This window comes from Toxotes jaculatrix, chromosome 6, assembly GCF_017976425.1.
Source record: "Toxotes jaculatrix isolate fToxJac2 chromosome 6, fToxJac2.pri, whole genome shotgun sequence".
Taxonomy (NCBI): domain Eukaryota; kingdom Metazoa; phylum Chordata; class Actinopteri; family Toxotidae; genus Toxotes; species Toxotes jaculatrix.
Genome location: NC_054399.1, coordinates 5,094,381 through 5,119,240, shown reverse-complemented (window position 1 = coordinate 5,119,240; position 24,860 = coordinate 5,094,381). Strand labels below are relative to the sequence as shown.

The window sequence follows — 24,860 nt, the reverse complement described above, 5'->3', positions numbered from 1 at the left end:
TAATGTAGGAGGTGGTTACTCTGAGCTTTGCCGGTGACGCAAAAGAACACCATTGCCCACAATCCCCAACGCCGTGTTGACGTACAACGATGGCGGCCGCCAGTCTCAATGTGGAAAATGTAACAGGACTGTTACAGGACTGTTTATCAAAACTGGGATTTGAAGTTTACCCTCTGAAGGTACTGTAGCGTATATTTCTCTCTAGTGCGTAGCTCTGACAGCGAGAAGGGCTACACTACCTGCTAGGAGTTGAACATATAATTATGAGAGCAAAATTATTTTATTTCAGCAGATTAAAGGGTTATTTCTCCTCAACCCACGTTAGCTATTTATAGACTACAGAAAATATAAATAAAAATGTGTGTATATTTATATACACACGTGTGTGTGTGTGTGTTTCCTTTTCATGCTGGACTGTGTATTTTGCGCCTCTGTGCCTCTCTGACAGTTTGTCCCACCATGCTCACAGGTTGGTTGGTATAACTCGGTGCTGTCTCCTTCACTGCGCCTGCCTTTCCCAGATGACAGCCTGGCTGTGGTGGTGCTCAGCACCCCTGCCATGTTTGAACAAGCCTTCCTGCCCTTCATGGAGCAAAGAGGCTGCCAGGGACTGTCAGACCCCATAGACCAGTGTGTCAAGCACTGTGCCACCTCTGCTGTCTCACAGGTGAGGGGTGTGGAGGGAGATAAAGGGACAGACAGACAAAACTTTTATCTAACAATGTATCTTGATACCTTAAGTTGTCTGGAATTTCAATTGAAAATAGCCATTTGGCTAATTAGATACCTGAAAAATCAGGTATCGACCAACTATACAATGATGAAATAATCCTGCAAACCCAGTTTTGCTCTAAGAAGGTCCTACAGCATCATAACTCTTTTCATGATAAGGTTGTGACACCTGAATATTTCCCTCTCCTCTCCCTGGCCTGCAGTGTTTTCCAGGACAGAATGTGGATGTGAGGTATGACTACGAGCTGCTTCCCAGCAGGAAGCCGAAGTTCTTGGCACAGACTGCTGCTCACGTGTCCGGAGCAGCTTTCTACTACCAACAGTCTGATGTCACAGACCAACCCTGGGCTGAAAAGGTAATGCTTTTTTTTCTGTGGAATCTCATTGGTTGCTGTTTAGATAAATTTCAACACTTTGTGCAGCAGCAGCATTTCTCTTCTTGTCTCCTCACCTGAGTTGTGTGCGTTTGCCTTTGTTTACCCACAGAAAATGTTTGGAGTGTGTGTGCATCCCAGGTTCGGGGGCTGGTTTGCCATCAGAGCTCTGTTAGTGTTTGAAGATGTGGTGGTGGGCTCTGAGGTGGTGCAGCCTGTTCCTCCTGACTGTGTGCCCACCAGAGAGGGCAGGATACAGCTGCTGGAGTCTTTCAACTTTCATTGGCAGGTACAGCACCTCAGCACTGCCAGTTATAGTATCTGTCGCACACACAATAAACAGACACCAGGGATTCTAAACCGACAGTTGTCCTTTAGATAAAAGACCACCCATGTGTCTGAGGTTTTGTTGTCCCCTGTGCCCCCCTTCTGAGACAATTTCTGTTGCATGTTGACTCTGTACTGAACTGGAGGTGAGATGAGAAGAGTAAAACTTGTGTTGGTATTTAGTCTCTTTTATGAGGACATAACCTGATGTGTTTGCGTTTTCTAATAAATTTTCATTTGTTTGTTTTTTCTACATATTCAGTTCCTGTGTTAGAAGTGTTAGAAGACCGTCTTAAGTCAAATCATGTGTCATTAAATTTTCTTTTTTAATTTGCATCACCAGGATTGGAGCTACAGAAACATAATCTGTCCAGTCCAGACTTACTCTCAGAAACAGAGGGACTACTTTTCCGCTCGTCCAGCTGAGCGGTTTGCTCTACTCAGGACTTGGGGCTTCCTGCCTAAGGAAGACCATCAACCCGACATCAGCTCAGACGCACAGAGCGAAATGATCACACATGGCTGAAAGGGAAGAACAGCAGCAGTATGGATGTATCCACTCTGACCACAAACCTCCATTGCTTGTCAAGACTTTTAATTAAGTTGAACGCTCATCAACCAGCTGCATATTTACACCTAAGCTAAGATGCAGATATAAACTTGAAGCACTTTGTTGAAAGCTATTTCATGGTATGTGGGATTTTCCAGGACTTGCACATGAATGTTCACTGCTGTGTGGCTGCTATATGTGTTTCATCACATATTCACACTACGTTACTGTGAGTTACGTTTCGCAGCTCCTTTTATTGTGTCATTTTATGAAATACTGACAATATTCATTCATACATACTGAATGAAATCAAAGGTAAGGACTGTTACAGTCCTTGTAGCTGTCCTCTGTAAAAACAGCTACAGCTGAATACAATTTCTGTTTAACTAAAATGTTTTTTTTTTTTTTAAATAGTGTCTTTTGAAGTTTATTTTTCCATACCTTAAAAACCAAATAAGATGTAATTAAGCTTTATGGAAGTTTTGATATGATTGGTCTAATCATGAAGGCGGAGTTCAAAAATGGGTTGTGTTCCGACCATGAGTACTGAGTACTCGTGGTTTGGATTGTCAACATGTTGACAGGTGTCACAGCTGATGTGACCCCATCACAAGATGGTCTCTAGTCCCTTTTATTTCTAGGTAACTTTTTTTTTTTTAATTCAAGTGTAATTTTAGGGAACATTTTTTCTCCAAGTGAAATAAATGATCAAAGGCTTAGCTAAGAGGTCACACGTGTAAATTACCTGTCACCTTGACACTTTGACTTTGAAATCAGTTTTGATTCCACATGAGTTCCCATGTTTTTTTCTGGGATTTAAAACCCTTTCTTTTCCACTCTGTTTCTCACAGTAGGTAATTTTTTGAGGTTGCTTCATGACGGTGAAAGAAAACATGTCACCACAAACTAAAATCTAACTCTCAAACATATGGTCTCCATTTCAAAATTGTTGTACAAAAAGAAGAAAAAAATACAGGACTTTCAGTGAAAGATGAGGTGCTGTGTTCTGATGGGCTATTTTAGACTCGCACAACACACATGCGATGATGAATATTGATCAAGCAAATCTGTTACGGTGTTACAAAAGGTCAACAGGGCTACTAATGAAACCGTCTGCACCTCATTGTGGTTTTCTGTTCTGACTTGAACAGTCTGTTGTTGCAGTCATAAATCAAATAGTTATAAGGTTAAAAGTGCAGGAATATCACATACTTCTCTTGGAATGGCTGCAGAGCTGTAGCCAGAATTTTCTAAATACTGAGGTCATGAGTCCACCCAAGGCACAGAAAAGTGGTTTTGCAAGTTTCAGTGCAGAACTGAAGAAGCCTCTTGGATGAGAAGTGGGACGTCTTCAAGTATCTACAACCAAGTCCAGTTGTCCTCGATTCAACTTTTCTTAGAGTTTTCTTAAAGTTTATTATAACCATAAACAAAAAGCCTTTCAATATAATATTTCAGTATAAGTAGAATGTAACACTGTGGGTACTGTATATAATCTGCAAAACATACATGCAATAACTGGTGTTGTACAGAAAATTCTCAAACTCAAGTTTGCTCTTCTCTGGATACCAGTTTTTTTTTTCTTCACATCGAGCATATGAGCTAGCTACAGTATCAGAAACCAAACAGGGTCTAGCACACAGATCCTGTCCAACGTGTTGCTCTACATGACATCATGTTACAGCAACAGTTTACTCGCCTGTGTGCACATACCTTTCTTTGAGCTAATACCATCAGCTGGTAACTTTCCTCACTAACCACAAGAAAACTCAAAGAAGACTGATGTGATTGTCTTCCACATAAATAATTACACACACACCCAAGTGTAAGACATCCAGGACTCCGGTGCTTCCTTTTCGCTTTGCTTCAGCCATAGTTTTCTCCCTCACAGTACATACGTGTCATTTGGGATCATGGAAGGACACTTTCAGTCATGTGAAACATTAAATGTGGCTTCAGGACTAATTATGCAATTGTAATTTTATGGATTTTGCTCAGGGGCAAACAGCTGTGAACTGCAGCTGACCTCCAGCACAGCGTCACAGTGTCACTTTTTTGTGTCATCATATAATTGTGGCCCCTAAAATAAAGCAGAAGCACCTCATACATTTTCATTTGTCTTCTACTCTTTAAACTTTATGTGCTTAATGAGGCAAAACTGTTACATCTTACATTTCAGAAGAAGAGCAGACTTTGATCTGTCTCCTCTGCTCTACTTCTGAGAACTTGCCAAACTGGAAAAAAAGGAACGCATAAGACAGTTGATCACACACACACACACACACACGCTGTGTGGAGTGGCTGACAGAAGCAATACATCAACACTGGGTAGGTTTGGTAATATCTATAGGGCCTTGAGCATTTCCAAGAGGAGGAGCTGAGTGCTGACAGTCGCAAACTCTCAAGCAGTCATTGCTGTTGTGAGTGAAATAGTTTAACAGTAACTTGCTGTTTAGTTTGTGACATCTTTGCCTCTTCTGTTCTGAACTCAGCTGACAAAACTGAGCTATGGCTACGTGACTAAACCAGTGGCAGGAAAGATAAAGCAAATTTTAACTGCAGGATTTCTGAACAACCAGGGGTGAGGAGACAGGATGGAACTTCACGTGTGAGTAAACTGAGATTTCACGTCGAAAACAACGGTCTATGACCTGAAAGAGAGGCTGTGAACACTCAGCTGTGATGGCCATTGATGTCCTCTGAAATATACAGTATGTAACAGCCACAGATTTTTGTTAATCAGCCTGTTGTTTTCACTCAGGTGGAGCCGTAAAAGGCCTCTGTTCAGCGGATATGAAGAGGAGCCTCCACTGAAATGTCTGGCCAGTCTTGAAACTCTGCTAGGCAGAGATCAACAGATCGTTTTAGGTCAGAGGGGGTATTTCAGGTATCATACTTTCAGTTCCTGTATGTCTTGCTCGTGTTACAGTAGTTTTCCTCCAAGGCTTCTTGGACTATGTGCTATTATATACACTCAATAATATAAATCATTATGTTTCACACTTGTATTTTCCCATATAACCATGCCTTTCAACTTCACTCCAATGAGTGCTTCCCCAGATGTCCAGCTATTCCCTCAAATAGTAAATAAAATAATAGTTTGCATAAAATTCTTAGTACTTGTGCACTGGCCTGTGCTATAGTGCAAGTGGCTTTGTGCTAAGAACAGTTTCTCTGAAGGTTTATAAGTTTCATTTTACATGTATTCTCCAACAAGTTTTGTGTATTTACATCTGAGCCAGCCCTGATTTTCAGTGCGCCCAATGTTTTGTTGTTATTTCCTCAAACGTTTACATTTTGAAATGAGATATTTTTGTGTTACAGGAGAAACTATGGTCACGTCTGCACACGAGAAGCCTATGTGAACTCAGAAGCTCGGTACCTGACGAACACTAAGAGCTTCTTTGAGCAGATATCGTCCTGGGGTGACACACAACACTCTGTGAAGAAAGTGTTGGAGCATCTCAAGCTCAGACAAGCCACCGATAGCGTTCTCCTCAATGACTCAGTAAATAAGAAATTTCTGGAGTTTCACCGTGACTTCACCGAGGAATGTGGCACAGAGGATAAACAGCATTCGTGGGCTGTTATTGAGAAACGGGAAGAGGTCATCATGTATGGACCTTATTATCCCAACTACAACAACGGAGAACACAGTGAGGACATCATTATTAAACAAACACAGGAACTCCTGGAGTCAGAGGAATCCTCCGGAGACTGGAAGGTGTACGTTTTCACCATGAACAGCCCGTGTTTGGCGAGACACACTGGCCCGTGCATGCTGAACCTGGTTCAGAAAGCTCATGAGTGGTGGAGTGTGTATGGAGTAAAGACCCATATTGGTTACGTGAGATGCTGGGGCTTCAAAGGAACAAAAGAAAATCTGTTCAGGGACATTGACTACAACCAAGTGGACTGTATAAATCAGACTGAGGACCACAAGGAGTATGTTAAAGCAGCTCAACAGAGAAGTGGTGTCAATCCTTTATGTGAAAATCTGAGTTCTGCGGTTAAACGCCTCCTGAGATCTGTAAGTCTGAGTTTCCCTTTGATGACCATTGTACAAGGCCAGGACTGGAAGGGTTACTTCAAAAAAACGCATAGTGTCATTGAATGCAAACCCGAGGACGAGAAAAAAGTTTTAACACAGGAGCTGAACGCCATGATCGAAGCTGCACGAGTTCGACAGGACTCAGAAAAAAGTGGGAGTTTTGACGAACATTTAGAAAGAGGGAAGGCATTTACACTTAATTACACTTTCAGTCCACAAGTATATGATGCCCTTCAGGGTCAAATGAGACTCACATTTCAACAGTGTTGGGCGGAGATGGTACAAGACAAATACGCAGAGTTAATCAGGGAGAGGCTGACTGAAGACTTCAATCAACGTACTGTTGGGCTTTTTATCGAAGACATAGTAAAATTCACAAAGGAATACTTACAAATCGGAAGGATACAGTTTTCAGAAGAGTCAAAATGTCCACAGTCTGTTACCTAACTTAACACTTAGGCAAGATCATGAGGAAGTTAATTAAAGACCAGTTATTCCACTAATCTTTGGTATGCCTTTGAAGCAGAATGAATGACAGTAAACCCTTACATCATACATACTATTTACATTATGTCAGAAATGCTTTATCTTCACTAGGCTCCTCAGTAGAGCCAGTTTATCACATTACACAGTTACACTGGAGTGTAGTTTTTACATAAACACATATGCCTTTTTACTCATATAGTTATTTTGGTAATTACCTGTGGCAGTATCCCATATTTACAACATGTTTCTCACAAGCAAATTAAAGCAGGGCCTCCCTGAAAACTGCTGTGTGCTATGTGGTTAAAAGTAATATTTTTGCTAATATGCAAAATGACGTTGGCTATACGCACGGCTTTGACAGGAAACAGTTAAATTAACGGTAAAGAGAATGTGTTTTTATTTCAGATGCTATTTTATTTATTTTCCTTGCAGCTATTATATATTTTTTATATGTCATTGCAATTGCATTAAAAAAAACAGACTGGGCTGTTTTCTGAATCCTTTGGTTTGTTTTTTTGAACTCTTTATGGACATTTGGAGTTTCTGGACTCCCTTTTAGTTTCTTCAGTTCTGTAATTAGTTCCAGTTGTGTTTCTTTACTTAAGTTACTCTTGTTTTTGGTGTTTGAGTTCTGGTTATGTATTTACTGTTTTATTTTGTAGTCGAAGCTCTTGTGTATCTTGTCTTTGTCTTCTTCCTGTCTTTGTCTCGTTTCCCTCCTTCTGTGATTGTCTGCCCCGCCATCAATGGTTTTCCCTGTTACCTCCTGTATGTAAGTCTTGTTGTTCCCCTGTGTTCTTCTCAGTTTGTCTCTGTCTGTATTGCCTTTGTTCCTTCCTGTCGTGTTCCTGTTTCCTTGCCCATGTTCTCCCCCTGGTTTTTTCTCCTTAGTACAGAAGCCTACAAATGTAGGTCTATATTTAAATTTAAAATAACCTAGGTGGTGGACAGGGGGTAGTTTTAAAAAGTGACCTAAAGGTGCACTTTGGGTTTGTTGAACCGGCCAAAAAAACAGTGATTAACTCTTTGCTGAAAGTGTTTCAAACTGTTTACACTTGGAGACTATTCCACCAGAACTGAACATGCTGAACACATTGTGTTCAGTGTTTTGGGATAAGACATGCATTGCATGTGTGTCCTCCAGCCCCTTTGGGCTTAGACCCCTAATAATCAGAACAATAGCAGTAGGGTTCCAGCAGCGTCACTGCTTGGACCCATGGAAATGGGTCCAGAGCAACGTGTGGACCCCTGCACTCAGCAGCTTCCCCGGGCGGTGAGGGGTTAAGCGTGCTCGTAGGTAACTGTATCTATCAGCAATTCTGCTGAAGAAACTCATTGCAGGTCCTGTCGGTAGTTACACCTCTAGATGTCACTGTTCTCTTGATAATGCAGGCTTTGGATTTTGTGCTGCTGTGTAAAGCATCTGCAAATGTTCAGCACTTTGATAAAGTCAAGTGTGGACTCTGCAGATATCCTGCCTCACATTTCGAATCAAACCATCCGCTCTCCATTACATTGGATTCGGTTTAAGCAGCTTTATTCTCACTCCTGTCTTTATTTACACTTTGCTTTCCTTGTGCTCAAAATTTTGAGAACCCATCCTGCTGAACTGTCTTTGCTTCATTTCACATTTTCTGTTCATTGCAACACCCCATCTCTCTCTCTCTCTCTCTCTCTCAGTGCATCCCTCTCCTCACCCCCTACTCCCTCCCGTGCTATTCTGTCTATCTGTGTACTGAATCAGCATTTCAGAGCAGTATGCCGCAGGCCTGCAGAGAGGCAGACCATGGAGTTAATTATACTCCCTCAGATACTCGATCTCTCCCCTATCCCCTCCTCTGTTGCTCCATCCCACCTCTCTTTCCCTCTCCCCCACTTTCTCTCTTTTGATGTATATGCCTTGAACTCTGCAGTTCAACTCTCAGTCCCACCATGAGCTTCTAAGGATGCCTGAATAGCCACAATGATCACATCCAAATGACTCTTATTGTTTCCTCCCAGTGCATTAATATTACATTACAGTTATGAGGCATTTAGAGCAGAATTAAGTCCAAGAAGCAGAACGACGTAACTAAAAAATTACTGTATTGAATTGAGGCACTTTTTTTTTGCAAGCTACATTTTCCAGAAGCCGTCAAAGGAAATTTATTTGGCACAAAACCAGACAACAAGAACCAAAGCAATCACAGAAAACTTTGGGAGAATAATGCCCCTCTTGCAGTTTTTGTCTTCATTGTCACTGTCTCTCTTCTCATCCCTTCCTCCCTCTGATTCTTCCTCGGGTGGTTTTGAAACCAGACATTCGTAATTTGAGAGAGTGAAAAGCCAGCCCTCTCGTACTTCTCAGAGGTTGCATGTCTCTGTTGTTGTGGGTGTGAAGGCTGTAAGCTTTGTTCTCAGAGGTGAGTAGCGCGCCTCACCATCTGCAGCTGGGAATACACTGATACCCAGTAGATGAACATTTAGGTTGCATGTCAGCAATAAGATATGGAGAGTCAGGTGAGGGCAGGAGCTCCCTCTTTCCCCTGTCGTCAGTATCGGGTCAGTTTGAGTTCTGGCAGGTACAGCTACACTGCCAGCCAAAATTAAGTCCTGTACATAACCTTAAATGGTTAAAAAGTGAAGGGATTACTTTGACCCCATGGAGCTGGTTTGGGATGAAAGTAAAGCGACCTGCAAGAGAAACACATTTGTGGGAACATCTGCAACAAACGTTCTGAACATTATCTGATTACATTTAGTTCGACGAGGAAGTTCCATGATTCCTTGTTTTCAAAATCTCCAATTTATTTGTTCTATGCTTTCACTTCAGAAATACTGAGAAACTGAATCGTGTAAATTTAAGAAACAGCGGAAACATTTGACTGGTAGTGTACAACGCTCAGCTCTCACGTTTTCGCAGGACTGTGGAGGCAGTTTTGCACTTTGACTGTTGTGAGACACAGAACTAAACTGTTTTCTCCACACGAGCCACAGTTACACGCACAAAAGTCTGTAAGACATGAACAAAAAAGATTACGGATAGATTCAGGCTGTATTTTCCGCTGTATTTTGAAAAGTTCAGGAACTAATCCCACAGCAAAGGCTTGTAAGTTCAACAGAAGCTGGTGCATGGCTGCTGGCCCTGAAAAGAAATGGGTTTAGAATCAGTTTGTTAGGAGGAGAAGTGTACTGGATGCAGAAAGAAAAAAAAAACACAGTGATGGCATGTTTGTGCCCGTCAAGAATTATCTGGTGCTGAAATAGTTTTAGGCAGAGATGGAAAAGAAGAGAAAGAAAGAGGAAAAAAAAGGATGAGTGGTGTTTCACGAGTTGTGGATCAGTGAAGCAGTGTTATCCGCCCACAGACATCAGTTAATAACAAGAGAGGGGAAAGGCCAGGAGCGTACCAGCAACAGAGGAGGATCTGAGCTCTGAGTGGGGGGAGGAAAAGCCCGGCATCCAGAGAATTGTTAGATTTGTAATATTTTCATTACTACAGAGTATTTGAAAACGAGGAAAAAGGGGAAACAGGAAACACTGAACTCTCAAATGTTACGCATAGATGGAGATTTATGAAAATGAGGAAAGAGTCTAATCATGACTCGGTTCTCTCTCTGTGTTTCCCGCACTTCCTCTCCACATACTCTCCCACAGAGCCCATCTCTCTCTAAACCACACTGCCTCAGTGTGTGCATGTGTTTCCAGAGCTTTTAAATGTTTTAAAACGTCTCCTTATCAGTTTCTTGGATTAGCATAATTAACTAGCCCTATGCCTCAGAATTTCACCCCCAGCCAATCGGTTGTCAGCTCTTGTTGCGGAGGCAAATGGGCCCGAAGAAGGAGTGGTCAGCCAAGGACAAAGGGGTCTGAAGAGAGACAGAGAGAGAGAGAGAGAGAGAGAGAGAGAGAGAGAGAGAGAGAGAGAGAGAGAGAGAGAGAGAGAGAGAGAGTGGGACGGGTGGGCAAAAAGAGGACTGTCCGACTATCTCATTATCAGACTTACCAGGCGATTAAACTGGAAATCCCTCTTTCTACATACACACTTAACTTGTGTTAAATTAACAGAAAAAAATCAGATCTGTTCAGAAAAATATACAAAATCAGATGCATCACGTACATCACATGAGCACAAACGCGCACTGAATATGGCATCGTGCAGAGCTGATTTAGCCTGTCAGACAGGAAGATGCAAGTTCGGCCACGAAACCATCAGAGTCCGCATGCAAACAGAGGACTCTCATGCCCATGATTAGCAAGTAACTCATGTGATAGCAGGGAAATGACAGAGCAAGTGATCATGGGCATTCATGTAGAGGAAAATGCTTCAAGCAACCTCCCAGCTATCGGGATGTGTAAATGTAATTATACTTGCTGGTATGAGTAAAGTGTTAAAGGAGTTTACATCTGGACAGAGATGTTACATCAGCATTGTTTCTGTTACTCTGAGGAGAACAACAACGTAACAGCATCTACCTGACACCCCATCGCCTCCACTATAACCCTCTCTCATTAAAGACCGGTGTGGCAGTCTGACAGAGGAGAAGGATTAGCCCAAGCCAAGGTTCCCTTTACATAATCCACTGTTTTAGATTAGCTTCATTCCCCCGAGAATGTGATATATTTAACCCCTTGGAAACAGAGAGGAGAATCGCAGCCTCACAGATCTATAGTGGAGACAGTCACATCACGACTCCTGACAGTTTGTTTCTAAGAGGAGGAGGAGCACGAGGACACAGGAGACACAGAGGATGGTCATACTTTTCCTGTGCAGACACAGTCGGGTTGTTCTGGAGTGTGTGCTTCATCTTGTATCAGCGAGACCCCTGAGTGTACTGAAATGAGAGATGGAGATGAGCAGGTTTTATTGCTGAAAAACTCAACATTTCATTTGAAAGAGGAACATGTTATGGCTTATTTCCAAATTCTAAGTAAAAACTAAATAAACTCTAGATAAATTGCCTCAAATGATGTCACTTGAGTCAGTGTCAGCCAGGTATGAAGTCTGAAAATTAATAAAAGTTCTGGGACTTGTGGAGTTAGAAGGAAGTGATCTTATACAGGACGTCTGTAGCCCACTCCTCATCTCTGCTTGCATTGTGGGTATTGTAGGCACCGGGTTTTGACAAGGAAGAGGAACATATAGAATAAAAAAAAAAATAGACAAGATATCTCTGGTTCTGCTGCAACTTTAAGAGTGGGCAAAGTAGTGTAGTTACATCAGTAAATCAATCTTTGGAAATATTTGTTTCCTTATTTTTGAGAGGAGATGCTACTTGACCATCCAGTAACTGAGCTAAGCTGAGCAACGTTCGGCACACGTTCAAACCGCAAACGTCAGAAAAATAAGAAGAAGGCATCTGCTGACTGCAAAACCACACATGCAGACATGGGAAAAAAAAAAAGGTCTAGTGAAGCGTGGCATGCTAATGAGATGAATAAGAGTGATGATTGATTGTTTGTGTACAGTGAGGAAAATCCTACAGAGCACTTACAGTGACTGTAGAGAGAGGAGGGCTTTTCCCGCTCTGCTCTGCTTCTTACTGAATGATCGCAATTAGCTCCAGCCTACCATCCCTCACAGACTGGTGTGCTGCTGTGGATCAGGCTCACATGGTACTACTGTATGAGCTAATTTATAGCCATGCATTAAGTATTACATCACAGCTGTCGATGAACTCTAAATCTGCCACTTATATGAGATTAGGCCCTTACTGCAGCTCTGCCCACGGGAAACTGTGAGGAGCAGCATCCATCATCCATCTCTGTTTTTCACTCTTGTTGTGTTTCTCTTTCTTTACTTTTGTTTTCTGTCCCTAAACCTGTGGATGAAAGCTGTGGAAAAGGCTTGGTCACTCACTGACGTTCTTCCTGCTTGATGTCCTCCTGCGGCCTCTCACCTCCCTCCCTTGCTGTTTGCCTCCATCCCTCTCACTTTTCCTCTTCACATGTCTCTCCAGCTCCCCAGCGAGACCGGTTTGTTGTGTCGTGTTGCTGGGCTATGGTGGAAAATTATGCTCACTCTCAGTTATCATTACCTGTGATTACTCTCTGTTGGGTCTGTGGCTCTCTGGGTGGGTTTATGTGGGCTTCAAGACAGAATACTAGCAAGGTTTGGAAAGGTAGGGAGGACGTTTTCTTGACAACAAAGACAGCAGACTTTGTCCTGTTTTTGTTGAGTTTAAGATGAGACATGGTTGGACATAAACCAAAGAAGACCTTGGGACTCAGGGTTGAGAATTGCTTTCAGGATGTGGTACTGTTTGTGTATGTGTGTGTGTGTTTATGTGTATCATCCACCCACACCATCATGCATTTTGTGTTTTGCACCCTGACCATAGCGTTACTGCAGTGTGCTGCAGGCTTAGAAAACACTAAATACTCTCTATAGGTACTTTGTATATGTGTCTCTGTGCATGTTGATGCATTTTTATGTAAATTATCTCCATCCTGAGAGCTACTCTGGCTCTACATTGTATGGCTGTTATCCAGTTTTATTAAGTCAATATTTCATGCACATGCACAGAGTAAAATATCTAACAAATCCTCTTAAATAAAGTAAGTGCTGCTCCTTTAATCTGATGACTCTCTGATGTAGCTTATTGTCAGTGAGCAAGTGAGCGTCACTAAGTAAAACATCCCTTGAAATGGAGATGGTCAAAGGTCAAAGCCTCGTCCAAGCCAAACAATAAAATATTCACAGGCTGATGTGGAAATCCTTCTGAGAAAGCAAGATGAGGCTACAAGCTTTGCTTTCAAAGCCTCGGTGCTCAGCGCACCTGTCGTCCACCATTCAGCATCGATAAGTGTAATGGGAGAACAGCTGAATTCATTAGGCTCAGATTGACCTGCTATGACGAGCAATTTAGTTTCAAACACAGTTAGGCACCTGCGGGAGAGAGGAAATTAGCATTTTAAATAGGGACGATTATAGGCCAGGCCACTGTGTGTGTGTGTGTGTGTCTTTGTGTGTAGCTCCGCACACAGACATCTCCCGTCCACTCACTCACTTGAGTAACACCGTGGTTTATGCCATCTGAAATATTGACACAACATAATGCTCTCCTCCCACGCTTCAATGCACTTTTTTATAAATAGAGCGCCGGTGCTGAACGCAGCTGGAGAGCACTTCTGAGAGCACTTGAATCTGACACAACACAAAGAAACCACTCTGCCCTACTCCTACATTTAGCTGGCAGGCCTTACAAAATAGTTACCAGTGTGAGCATTTAAAATACAGATAGCTTTGATATGATAGTTACAGCACATCAGCTTTAAAGAGACACGAGACGTGTGCTAGTAAAACAGATTTTGGTCGGTTTGGAATCAAAGCTCAGATTATGCACATGAATTGTTTCGTTGAAATATTTAGTCACTCCATACTTGTTTTATCCACACATTTATTTTTTTTTTGCTCTGTCTTTGGGTAAGATATCCAATTAGCCAATTCCTAGCCATGCTAACGGCATGACTTTCTTTCTTGGAAAGATGGGTGAATTCTCCTTAATAAGTTTATGAGTCAGATTTAAATTTTTGCATGAATGTAGCACGAGCACAACCACACATAATTTAAATTATATTATTGATTGATTTATTCCTTAATGTAAATGTATGCTTTTTACGGGTGATGCTCATGAAGAATGGAAATGCACCTTGACACAAATTGACATGATTAAGGCATAAAAGATTGTCTTGCAATATCTTTTACTGATATTTTTCTATCAATATGTTAAAAGTGTGGACTGACACACAGAATGGACTGATTGCCTATAACTCAGATAGTATAATAATAATCAGCCAGTGACGCTCACAGACTTTTAGCTTGATTTCTGTCAATTATATATAACTTATAAGAGTAGGAGGGTATGTGGGGGATAAATGACTACTTAGATTCTACTTACATGGCAGTTCGCTCCAGCATGTAAATGCTCTCCCCTTGTGATGGCACTCGCCATGCTAAAAACGAATTAGCATTTTTGCCTACAGTTATCTTTCTCTTATCATTCGGAGCAAAGGAAAAGAACTCATCTCCTTTTTGTAAAAGGCCAGCAAACCATTCTCAAAGAGTGACTTAAGATAAATGACTGAGTCTTTTTTTTTCCCCCTCAGAGTGGTTCCTCTAACACTGGTACTATTCATATGCATCAGCTGAAGAAGAGAGATTAAAGATAATAGCAAAGGTTTTGCATATTCTTCCATCAACAAGCGGTAATGTATGCTTTTAGTGTTTTCACAGAAAGCGTACATAGTTGCTCTGGAAAGTGTCAGCATAATCACGGCGTGGAGTAAAAATAGCTTCTTGGAGTGAAACGAGCTTCCTCAAGAGCACTGGCTGTGTCGAACGTCTCATTCTGAAACTGTCGGATTTCTTGATGGAGAGTCCAAAAAGTTCTTCACTGCGAACGAGGCTGAGAAGGGTTTTCATTAACGTACATGTACACACACACACACAGGGTTTTGGCTGAGTCAGGCTTGTTAAAAGCTACAAGCATCTGCTCTTTCTGACACACACACACACAGAGTTGTTATGTCAGATCGATAGCAAAGCATCTTGGTGAAAAGAGGGAGGCCCATGTGGAGGAGAGGAAACACAGAATTATATCTCTTCTTCTTCGCTCCTTTTCTTCCCATGTTTTATCCTGCTCTCTTATGTATTGATCCAAAAATGACTGTTTTTAGCTGCAGCCTCCATCATGTTATCCGACCCTGCTTTTTACAGGATCTTACTCTTTTTTCTTCCTTCGGTCTCCTAAAGCTTCACAAGGGAAAGTTCATCCAAACCTGCTTATGGTATAGATGTACGTCATCACGTGTGGTTGCTCATTAGACTGATTTTTCACCGTTACATAGGCTAAATGGCGCAATGGAAGCTTCTTCGCTGATTTTAAAGTCGTAGAAAAGGGTTTACATCATCCTGCTTGGGTGGAAGTGTGTGTATATCTCTTCAGGGAGATTGTTAAAGATAGGCAGCAAAACCTAGATAGCAGTGTGATCTCTTGGGAAGCAATAAAGATCACCAACAAACTCATCAGTCCACCGCAGATTTGGACAGAAGGGGAAAATGGGCTGTAGCTGCAGAATATTGTGACTCATTGAGTTCATACTGATATTCTCCTGTGAAATTGCAGATGAAAGGGAATACTGTAAATAAGAAGCGTTGCAAAGATTATTGAAATGCTCTGACAGAAGAGCAGGATCTTGTGCTCACAGCATCATGTCAGCTGTACCGGCTGGACTGTGTGCGTTTCATCTGAGTGGGTTTCTGCTCGGCTCTATTCAGTGTCTCCCGAGAGGAGTCAGACTACACCTCTACCTGGAATAGGATCAAGAGGCCATCCATCACACAAACACAGCTACTATAACCAGCCTCGCAAAGTGCTGAGCCAGCAGTTTCTGAGGAAAGGGCATGTGAGAATCTATCCTTTATTTGTGTTTTGACAAAAAATGTGAGATAAGTGGAAATGCTTTACAGCTTCCCTGAGGCTGAACAGGCGATCCTTGCCGGATTTACCTTTTCATGCAGGGGGACCCATTTCAATCATGGCACCTTCTGCTACAAAATAAAGCCCTCTCCCTCTCATGTGCAAGTCCACTACTAAATGTACCTTTTTGTGTGTTTTTATAAACCTCATATAAAAGTTGAGGTTTATAAAAACGTGAAAATTTGTGCGAAAACTCTTTTTCTATTACTTTTCTTATTCGTTTAATTTAACACCACATCAGAAGTTTAATTATAGACCAACTTTGTCACAAACATTCAAGCTAGCGCTGCTGTGTTTATGTTTTTATGAAGTAAGTTACCGCTCCATTTAAAAACATGCAGTATAGTCCGACCCAAATCTTCAAGGAACGGTTTGACATTTTGTAAGATAAGCCTGTTCACTTTCTTTCCGAGAGTTGGCCTAGATGAGAAGATCAAAACCACTGTCATATTAGTAAATAAGTAGCTGGAGGCAGCAGCTGGTTAGCTTAGCCTAGGACAAAGACTGGAAACAGGGACAAACAGCCTGGCCCCATCTTTAGGTAACAGAATCTGCCTACAGGCCACTCTAAAAATGATAAATTAACGTGTTAATTTTTGTTTGTTTAGTATGAAGCAAAAATGAAAAGCTAAAATGAGAATTCACTGTTTTAAAAGGGGGTTATGGTGGTATGCTAAGCTAAGCTAACTGGCTGCTGGCTCCAGCGACACACTTAATGTACAGATATTGTGAGGCTGTGCTGTCAGTCCTCCCACCTAACTCTTGGCAAGAGAGCAATCAAGCATTTTTCTCTACTTTAATCATGACTGTTTGTGAGTTATTGAATTACTGGTCCACTCCACTCTCCATTCCCAAACCCTCAAACTCACAAAGAGGCTGTGCTAATATCCACACTCAGAAACAGCTGCTGAAACGATGATACCAGGATGTGTCAGATGGCAGCTTTCTTTAAACGTACCCTTTCATGCAGAGGCACTCATTTCTCCTCCACATCCAGACCCTCTCCTTCATGATGAGACCCTGTACTGTGGGCAAAGCAGACAGAGAATAATACACTTTGTATTCATGCAGAGACCCATTTTGTGTACGTCTGTGTTATTTGTGAATGCCTTTGAGGTGTCTGTGACTGTCAAAACAGGACTCGGAAAATAGTTTATTATGTTGATCTAAATTCCAAAAGGAGATCAATTACTTGTCTCTGCTAATGTCTTAATTTGACACCTCGGTAGAGCACCAGAATGACACTTGAAATTATGACACTTGACTAAGAGAAAAGGAGAAAGCAGAGAGGAGGAGGAGGAGGAGGAGGGAGAAAGAGAATAAAAGACATGATGAGACCTCATTAAGGCTACAGCGAAGCAAGCGTGTGCGCGTGCACCCTCATGTGTCTGTGTGTGTAACACAGTGGGCATGATCCAGTGTGTTTTTGTATGTGTGTCTGTGTGAGAGTGTGTGTGGGTGTGTGTGTGTGTGTATGTGTGTCAGTCAGAACAGATCTAAGAAGCCCCTGGGAGGGTTAAGTAGGGAAACAGAAGAGATTGAGGTGGGAAATTCTCATCAAAAACGTCCAAATCAGGAAAGGTGTCGACAAGAGCCACCCTGCAAGGGGACAGAGGGGAACAGAGGCATCAGAAGGGAGAGTGTGTGTGTGTGTGTGTGTGTGTGTTGAAGCAGCAGCAGCTTGTGTGTAGAGAGGCTCTGACTGGTCCATGTTACTGGGAGGTAGAGTGGAGAAGAGAGCTTCATCCAGCAGAGACTCACAGAGGAACCAGAGGAGGTTTTCATTCGGTATAACTGTAGGAGCTGTGGAAAAGTTGAGTGCTGCAGTTAGCTTCAACATATTTTGAAATAACAGTGGAAGGTGATGTTTAAGGTTATGTCTCCGAAGGCCTGCTTATTACCATCTGTGTCAACTTTACCTCATATTATCACAGATACAAGATAAAAGCAGATAAAAGCAGAATCATTGACAAAAAAAAAAAACGGCAACTTGCTGAAGCCACAAATGAAAATATCCTTTTCCACATCATCACATACATCACTGTTCTGTCAGTCTCTCATTTCATAGATGCACAGTCCCAATGACACGAAACCAAATTACTGCCAAAATGTGAGCACTAAATAAAAGACAATACAAAGAATTAAACACTACAAAGTACAAGATTTTCTTCATGCAAGTGACAAAATTAAATGAGAAGCATACAAGAAAAGGGACAAAGAAGTCCTTTGACTTGAACCTTTTTTTTTTTTAAAGATAACATGTCCATTAAAAAAAAACAACCTTATAAACCTGACACATCTATTAGAGATTTGAATAAACTCATAACCAGCGTCTCCGCCTCCCCCTGTTTCTGGCGTGCTCGCGGCCTCCACCTGCCCCTTTTAAACCACCTCTAACAACCAGGTGGGTCGCCCTCGCTGATTGGCTCGTGATTGGCAGTTTAGGCCATTTTTGTACCGCATGGGCAGCTAGTCTGAGGAGAGGGAGGGGCTTGAAAGTCCCTGTCTGTCGAATCTGCCAGGCCCTTAACATGTTACATCTCATATAAACAGTTCATATGATCAGCGTTTTATCTGTTTCTCAAACTGGCCTTCGTCTGGCTACCAGACCATTGTCACCACGACCAAGTCCAAGACCTACGACACCCTGGACCACCGCAGGCTGGAGGTAACGTTCGAACTCTATAAAACGTCATATAATGTGACAATGTTTATAACAATGTGAAGAATCAACATCTAAGGTCTGAATTACCTGTGTGTGTGTGTGTGTGTGCGCGCATGTGTGTGTGTGTGTTGGCGGACTCTAGTACAAAAGTAATGGGAGTTGCGCCAAGGTTGACAGCTGAAGAGGGGAGGAAGGGGTGTCTTTACGTAGATATATGCGTCACGATGTTGGGGCTCCATCTTGGGGGAGAGGTCATGTTCAGAGGGGTGACGTGCTGGTGATGGGGAAGGGGGGAGGGGGGGTCCTTGGGGGCAGTCCTGTGGTAATGAGCTGTTAGTCTCAGAGGAAGACGAGTTCTATTACAGGAACACTGAGCTGCTATTCTGAGGTTTAATCAGAGGCACAGAGGCTGGTTCACCTTCTCATGCCGCTCAGCACAGATACATGCTCTCCCTCTGGCAACCTGCTGAATGCAAAGGGAAACGAACATCCATCTTTTGGGTCTGGGTTAGAGGATCAGATCTGGAAAATGTTCCAGTCGTGCGTCAGACGTGACTCTTGAATGGAGGATTGTATTCTCTGTGATGTGATGTTTTTTTCTGTTTCCTCTCATTCTCCTCTCCCTGTCCCTCTATGTTTGACCAAATCAGGTGCGGGAATCCTGTTTCCTGGTCTTCTAAGTAACCTCACAACATTCCTACAATCCTCCACAAGTTCAGTGGTCAAGTCCTGGAATGAGATTTGTCAACAGACAGCAGGTCAGCATGTCCAGGTCAGAAAGCCAAACGTCTGCTGGGGACATCTTTTAAGTCTGGCTTGGGGCATAAACAGATCTGTGTCCTTTTCCGTCCCGGTTCACTTGTCAGTACAGTCTACCATTGTTCTTGCTTTATCATAGACAGTCAGTTTTTTTTTTATTTTTTTTATGTGCGTTGGTTTTTAAACATTGTGATTCTGTTTATCACTGCACATGAACTATCTTCAACCAAGTAAATACCAACTCTCCTGAAATATTTTCATGTGCTTGAGTTATTTTATTTACACTGTCTTGTCAGAACTGTGTTTGTGAATGTAAAACCAGCAAAGAGTGTATTTGAATGACTGTGCAGGCTTCATATGAGAGGGCATGAGCGTGTATTCAAGAACAGATTCATCAGTCAAATTGTGAACTGCTGTCATTTCTGTGAGAAGAACTGAATTGGAATTAAAATAAAAAAGACGCCACCTTCCACTTTCTGAGCTCAACGAATATGCTGCACAATATAATGTCAGATGAAAATGTTTTGAGTGCCTCTGTCAGATTTGGACCCAAATTGGAAAAACAGAACAGTAATAGCAGAAAGTGCTTTTTTTTTTTTCCCTGGAAATATGTTCGAGAGTCGTGATCAGTCATTTAGCCAGCGGAGTAATTTTTTGCTGCTGTTAACGCTGCTGCTGCCTCGAAATGGACGGATGAACTGCATCAAAGGAATTTCTAAACAAACCGGGACCGACAGTCACGCTCTCAGTCAATTTTCCGCCTGAATAGAAAGGCATGAGTTGGTTAGCTATAGCAGAAAATACAAAATGAAGTCATGATAAGGCCCTAATAGTGCACATGGGATTTGGGGCCATACTCACAACAGGCCACACTCCTTGTATAAGTTTTCACTCGCACTATATTCACAGTGAATTCTTGTCACAAAATGATAAAGGAACAGCAGAAAGCGTTAGCCGATTGAATTGGTTCCCTGTCCTTGTTTTTCTGCCTCAGAGTGTGAGTGTGACCTGGTGACACACTGAGCTGTCAGGATCGATTGAGGCTTCTCGGAGCTGGCAGCAGAGATCAGGCCTGGCATTCTGGCATCGGCGTGCCATGTCTGGTCTACCATCCCTCCTTAGGAAGCCCACAGCCACAGTGACGCACCGCTAACCAAGTGTCGTTGCAGCACACGCTGCACACACACTCACTTTACCTACCTCACATTTACAAACACATGCATGAAAACAAATGTTGCATCATTAGCTTGGTTGCCAGGCTGAACTTTCTCACCTACAGAATGTGCAGTGTGTGGATATACTCCCCCCCTGCGCGTCGCTCTCTCTACCTCCCTCAGCTGTGTTTTTTTTTACTTCCCTCTCTCTACATTAAGTGCCAAGTGAAGACGGCTCCACTGCAGTATCTGACCCATCCTGGCAGAGGTGAGGTTGGATAATAAAACCGCTATTCCTGCCAAAAAAAGACGAGAGAAGATGGGAGGGGATAAGGGAGGGAGGTGAAGCAAAGGAGAGCAAAAGACAAGACAAATAAGGAGAAAGAGGCAGAGTGGGGCAAAAAAAAGAGCAAACAGGAGACAGAAGAAACGCTGGAGCCATGGAGGATGCTGAAAAACTGACATAGGAATCTGGAGAGGATGAAAGATAAACAGAGACAAGAAAAAGGGAAGTAATATAATTCAGGGTTGACCAGGTTTGAATAAGGTTGCAGGTGCAGCATTATGCGCCTCTTTTCTCTTTCTCTCCCACCCCTCCATCCATCCCATCTCCAGTGCCAGGGCATTGGTGCAGAGGCTAAATCAATCACCTCTCTGCCCTCCTTCCCTCCGTCCCTCCATCACCACATTGTGCTGACATAGTAGGTGTACTTTTTCACATCACTGTAGGACACAGAAAAGACCCAAAGAGAACACACACTTTAAAAAAAAAAGAATGAAACCACAGTCGTTGGTTAAACATCAGTCTATTGTTTTAATAATAGTAAAAGATAAAATGGTACTTAATATAAGTTACTGCAGTTTTTAAATAGCCAGAACCGCTAGTCATACAGAAGCTAGTTCTGTGTGGATTCATACAATAATAGTCTGCATGTTTAGTGTGTGTGTGTGTGTGTGTAGTGTGTGGAAATCCAAACATGAGAGACTAGAAAGAGGAGAGTTACTGTAAGTCAGACAACCAAGTTTGCAGCCCAGTGATCATTAACAAGCTGTGTGTGTGTGTGTGTGTGTGCGTGTGTGTGTGTGTGTGTGTGTGTGTAGGCCCCATGTAATATAGGTCAGAGACCCTCAGGTGCGTTGCTGCTCAGTGTGGTGTTTGTTTGTCTGTGTGAGTGCGCACAGTGTGTTTTCTATGTATAGAAAGTGTGTCATGTTCATATAATTATGCAACATCTGTCTCTAACTTCCTGGTGACCTCTGACCTCAGTGTCTCACTCTGCTAGTCACAATCAGGGCATGTTGGAAAAGGCGCTTGTTCGTCGCTTTTCACACCTGACACTGTTTGAACTTAAAACCCCCAAAGTCTCAGTCCGAACTTTTTCAACCATGACGTAAAGCATGAACAAGAACTACAACTAGTTCTGGCTCATTTGCAGAATTTTTTTTTTAGCTAATAAATATAGAATTATATAAATACTGTCTTCACTTCAAGTTTTAATCATACTATGTTGACTTCTCTAGGATGGACATCTAGACTGACTATGATTATTTTCTCCTTTTTTAGTACAGCTACCTACTGACTGGCCTGTTTCACATTTCACAGTCCACTCAGTGTCTACTTTTTCTTGGAAAGGTCATGTTTTTGAAGCTCCTTGTTAACACTGAACACTTTTGTAAGATGGCCAGTGCTAAGAGAAAATGACAGTAACTTTATTTGTAAAAGCTTCAGGGGTTGTGCGCTGCTCGCCCCTGATGAATGTCTTTTTTTTTTTTTTCCAGGAGCCAAACTTTCTAAAACAGAGCCTGACCCTTTAGACCGAATAGCCACAATTATGAGAATAATCCCAGAATTTCATGTTAAGTCTGACAATTACCCTTTCTACTGTTGCGTGGCCATCTAATGATGGTGTTGTCCTTTATGGTACAACTATCTTCTCTCCTTTCAGGCTCCTCTTAACACCATTCAAGGGCAAGCAAGCAGAGGGAATCCTGCTGACAACTACACTCTGCTCTGCTCTCAGACAATGTCATCTACAGAAAGGCTTTTATGCTGGAAAGTGTGTTTCTGTGTGTGTGTGTGCATGTATGTATAAACTCTCAAAGCGGGGTCACGCTGAAAGTGATGCATAAACAGCTGTTGAGTTTTGACTTTTCACCTCTCCTGCCTCTGTTTGAATATCCCGCACATGTGATGTTCACCTCCTCAGACAAATGAGACGAGAGCGTGAATCTCTGCTACGACTCTGTGCACTGCAGCCCTGCTGTCGATGAGGACGCATAAAAGGAGAATCTATAGACACGCACTGGCTCAAAAGGAAGGATCCACAAAGAAGAAGAAAATGCTCATCTTTACCGCTGGAAGGATGTGTTGTGCTCTGTGTGTGTGTGTGTGTGTTTTTGTGTGTGCAATGATGGGATGTATTATTGACTTATTGCATTAGATGGTCTGTGTGCTTCATGCTCACGCTCTTATATCGCCCTCAGAGAAATAACAGGATCAGACCGAGCACACAAGCTCCACCACACAGCCACCCACACACACACACACACACACAGACACACACGCACGCACGCACGCACACACACACAAATGGTTTTGTGAACATAAAATGTTTTGTCTCTAGCATTGCTCTTGTGCTTCTGGGGTTTTGTGTTCTTAGTACTGTATGCATTTGCCATATCTGCCTGTCTCCATACAAGCCGAGTGAGTCCCTTTTTCTGTCGATGGGTTCATCTGTCTGTCTGTCTGTCTGTCTGTCTGTCTGTCAAGCCCTCCTGTCTCTCTCATAGGAAGCTCTCAGAAACTCCAAAGCTGCAAGATCCAGCAGGAAGAGTTTCGAGGGCCGTGTGAAGGATTAGAGCCCGCTCTCTGCCAGTGGACTGAGCAGTTGGCAGCACAACTGAAGTGAAGGGAGGAGGGAGTGGAAAGAAAGAGAAAGTGGAAGGGTGGTGCGCTGTGAGCCAAGCAGGTGGGAGCCGGAGGGGGGGGGGGGGGGGCGAGGTCAGATGAAGAGGGGGGAGAAAAAGTTGTCAGGTGACAGAGGGGGGAGACAACATTCACTGAAGTCGTCTGTGAGCCTCTGCTTCCTGCTCTAAGCCCCTGACCTGTATCCCACTGCCCACTGTTTGTGTATGTGTGAATTCATGTGGTGTGCGTGCGTGTGTGGGGTCACATCGTTGAGTAATATCAAGTCACACATGACAGACTGTGTCCAAAATACAGGAAATCAATTTATAGAAGTGGACGTAGCCAGGGTCAAAGATTATGGGGGTTTATGAGAGTGTTTTCTCTTTGTACTGTGTGTGTGTGTATGTTTCTCTCGCTCTGTGTGTGTGTGTGTGTGTGTGTTTGAGAATCTCTGAGATTGCTTTTATCATCTTCACAGAGTGGAAGGCTATCTGTGAAACTAAGCTCCACACTACTGCAGCAAAGTGCATGCGCGCACGCGCACACACACACACACACACACACACACACACACACACACACACACACACACACACACACACACACACACACAAGCAAACACACACACCTGCATACACACACACACCTGGGACAGACGGAGTATCAGTATCATCGGACGCTTGATTTAAACTTTAAATCCTTGAGATTTCTTTCCTGGTTAATTTGGTGACGCCTGTGGTTACCGTGGTAACATCAACACTACAGTGTGAACTCCTCAAACAGCTACTCCGTCAGACATACAACAGAAGAGCAGCTGGTGTTTGCTGTGTGTTTACAGTGCAGCCAAACGAGCTCGCGTTGGTTTAATAAAGGAGTCACTCACTCATAATTTGCAACCTTCACAATAAAAGCCACCAGTTCAATGCTTTTAATGTGAAGTAGGAGCAGGAAAAGTTATGTAATTAGCAGTAACTTATACAGCTGTGACACTGCGCTGCCCTGTGTTAAATCCACATCTTGTTTACAGTGAATCCGTCCTTTGTGTGAAGACAAGTTGGACACAGCAGGGGAATAGAGACAATTAAAAGATTTCCAGTATCTGTGGTAAAAAAATTCTTGCAATATTCACAGCTTTTATTCACGTATGAATTCCTGCTCCATTACAGCACAAGAATTCAAGTCATTTTTTTTTTCAGTATTAACAAGTAAAGTCTTAGAAAACTACTTTTCAGCCTTTCACCGTCTTTCTCTTCCAATGATTCATGATGTACAAAACTAAAGACAACTGTAAAAGAAATGACAAAGAAAAGACACAGTATCCTGTAAATCCGCAGGTATTTTGGAATCTGTATCAATATCAGAAATATACACACACACACACACACACACACAC

At 42.6% G+C, this 24,860-nt stretch overlaps 2 protein-coding genes across 2 annotated transcripts; both read left to right on the top strand.

Annotated features, from left to right (window-relative positions):
* The first annotated feature begins 89 nt into the window (after window positions 1–89).
* On the top strand, window positions 90–2,702 carry mmachc (metabolism of cobalamin associated C). Its single transcript, XM_041039512.1, has 5 exons — window positions 90–179; window positions 470–667; window positions 936–1,088; window positions 1,219–1,395; window positions 1,777–2,702. The coding sequence occupies exons 1-5, from the start codon at window positions 90–92 to the stop codon at window positions 1,957–1,959; spliced, it is 801 nt and encodes a 266-aa protein (XP_040895446.1). The 3' UTR covers window positions 1,960–2,702.
* A 1,656-nt stretch (window positions 2,703–4,358) lies between these two features.
* Window positions 4,359–6,987, top strand: LOC121182884. The gene is made up of 3 exons (XM_041039511.1): window positions 4,359–4,591; window positions 4,745–4,870; window positions 5,308–6,987. The coding sequence occupies exons 1-3, from the start codon at window positions 4,578–4,580 to the stop codon at window positions 6,479–6,481; spliced, it is 1,314 nt and encodes a 437-aa protein (XP_040895445.1). The 5' UTR covers window positions 4,359–4,577; the 3' UTR covers window positions 6,482–6,987.
* The last annotated feature ends 17,873 nt before the right edge of the window (window positions 6,988–24,860 follow it).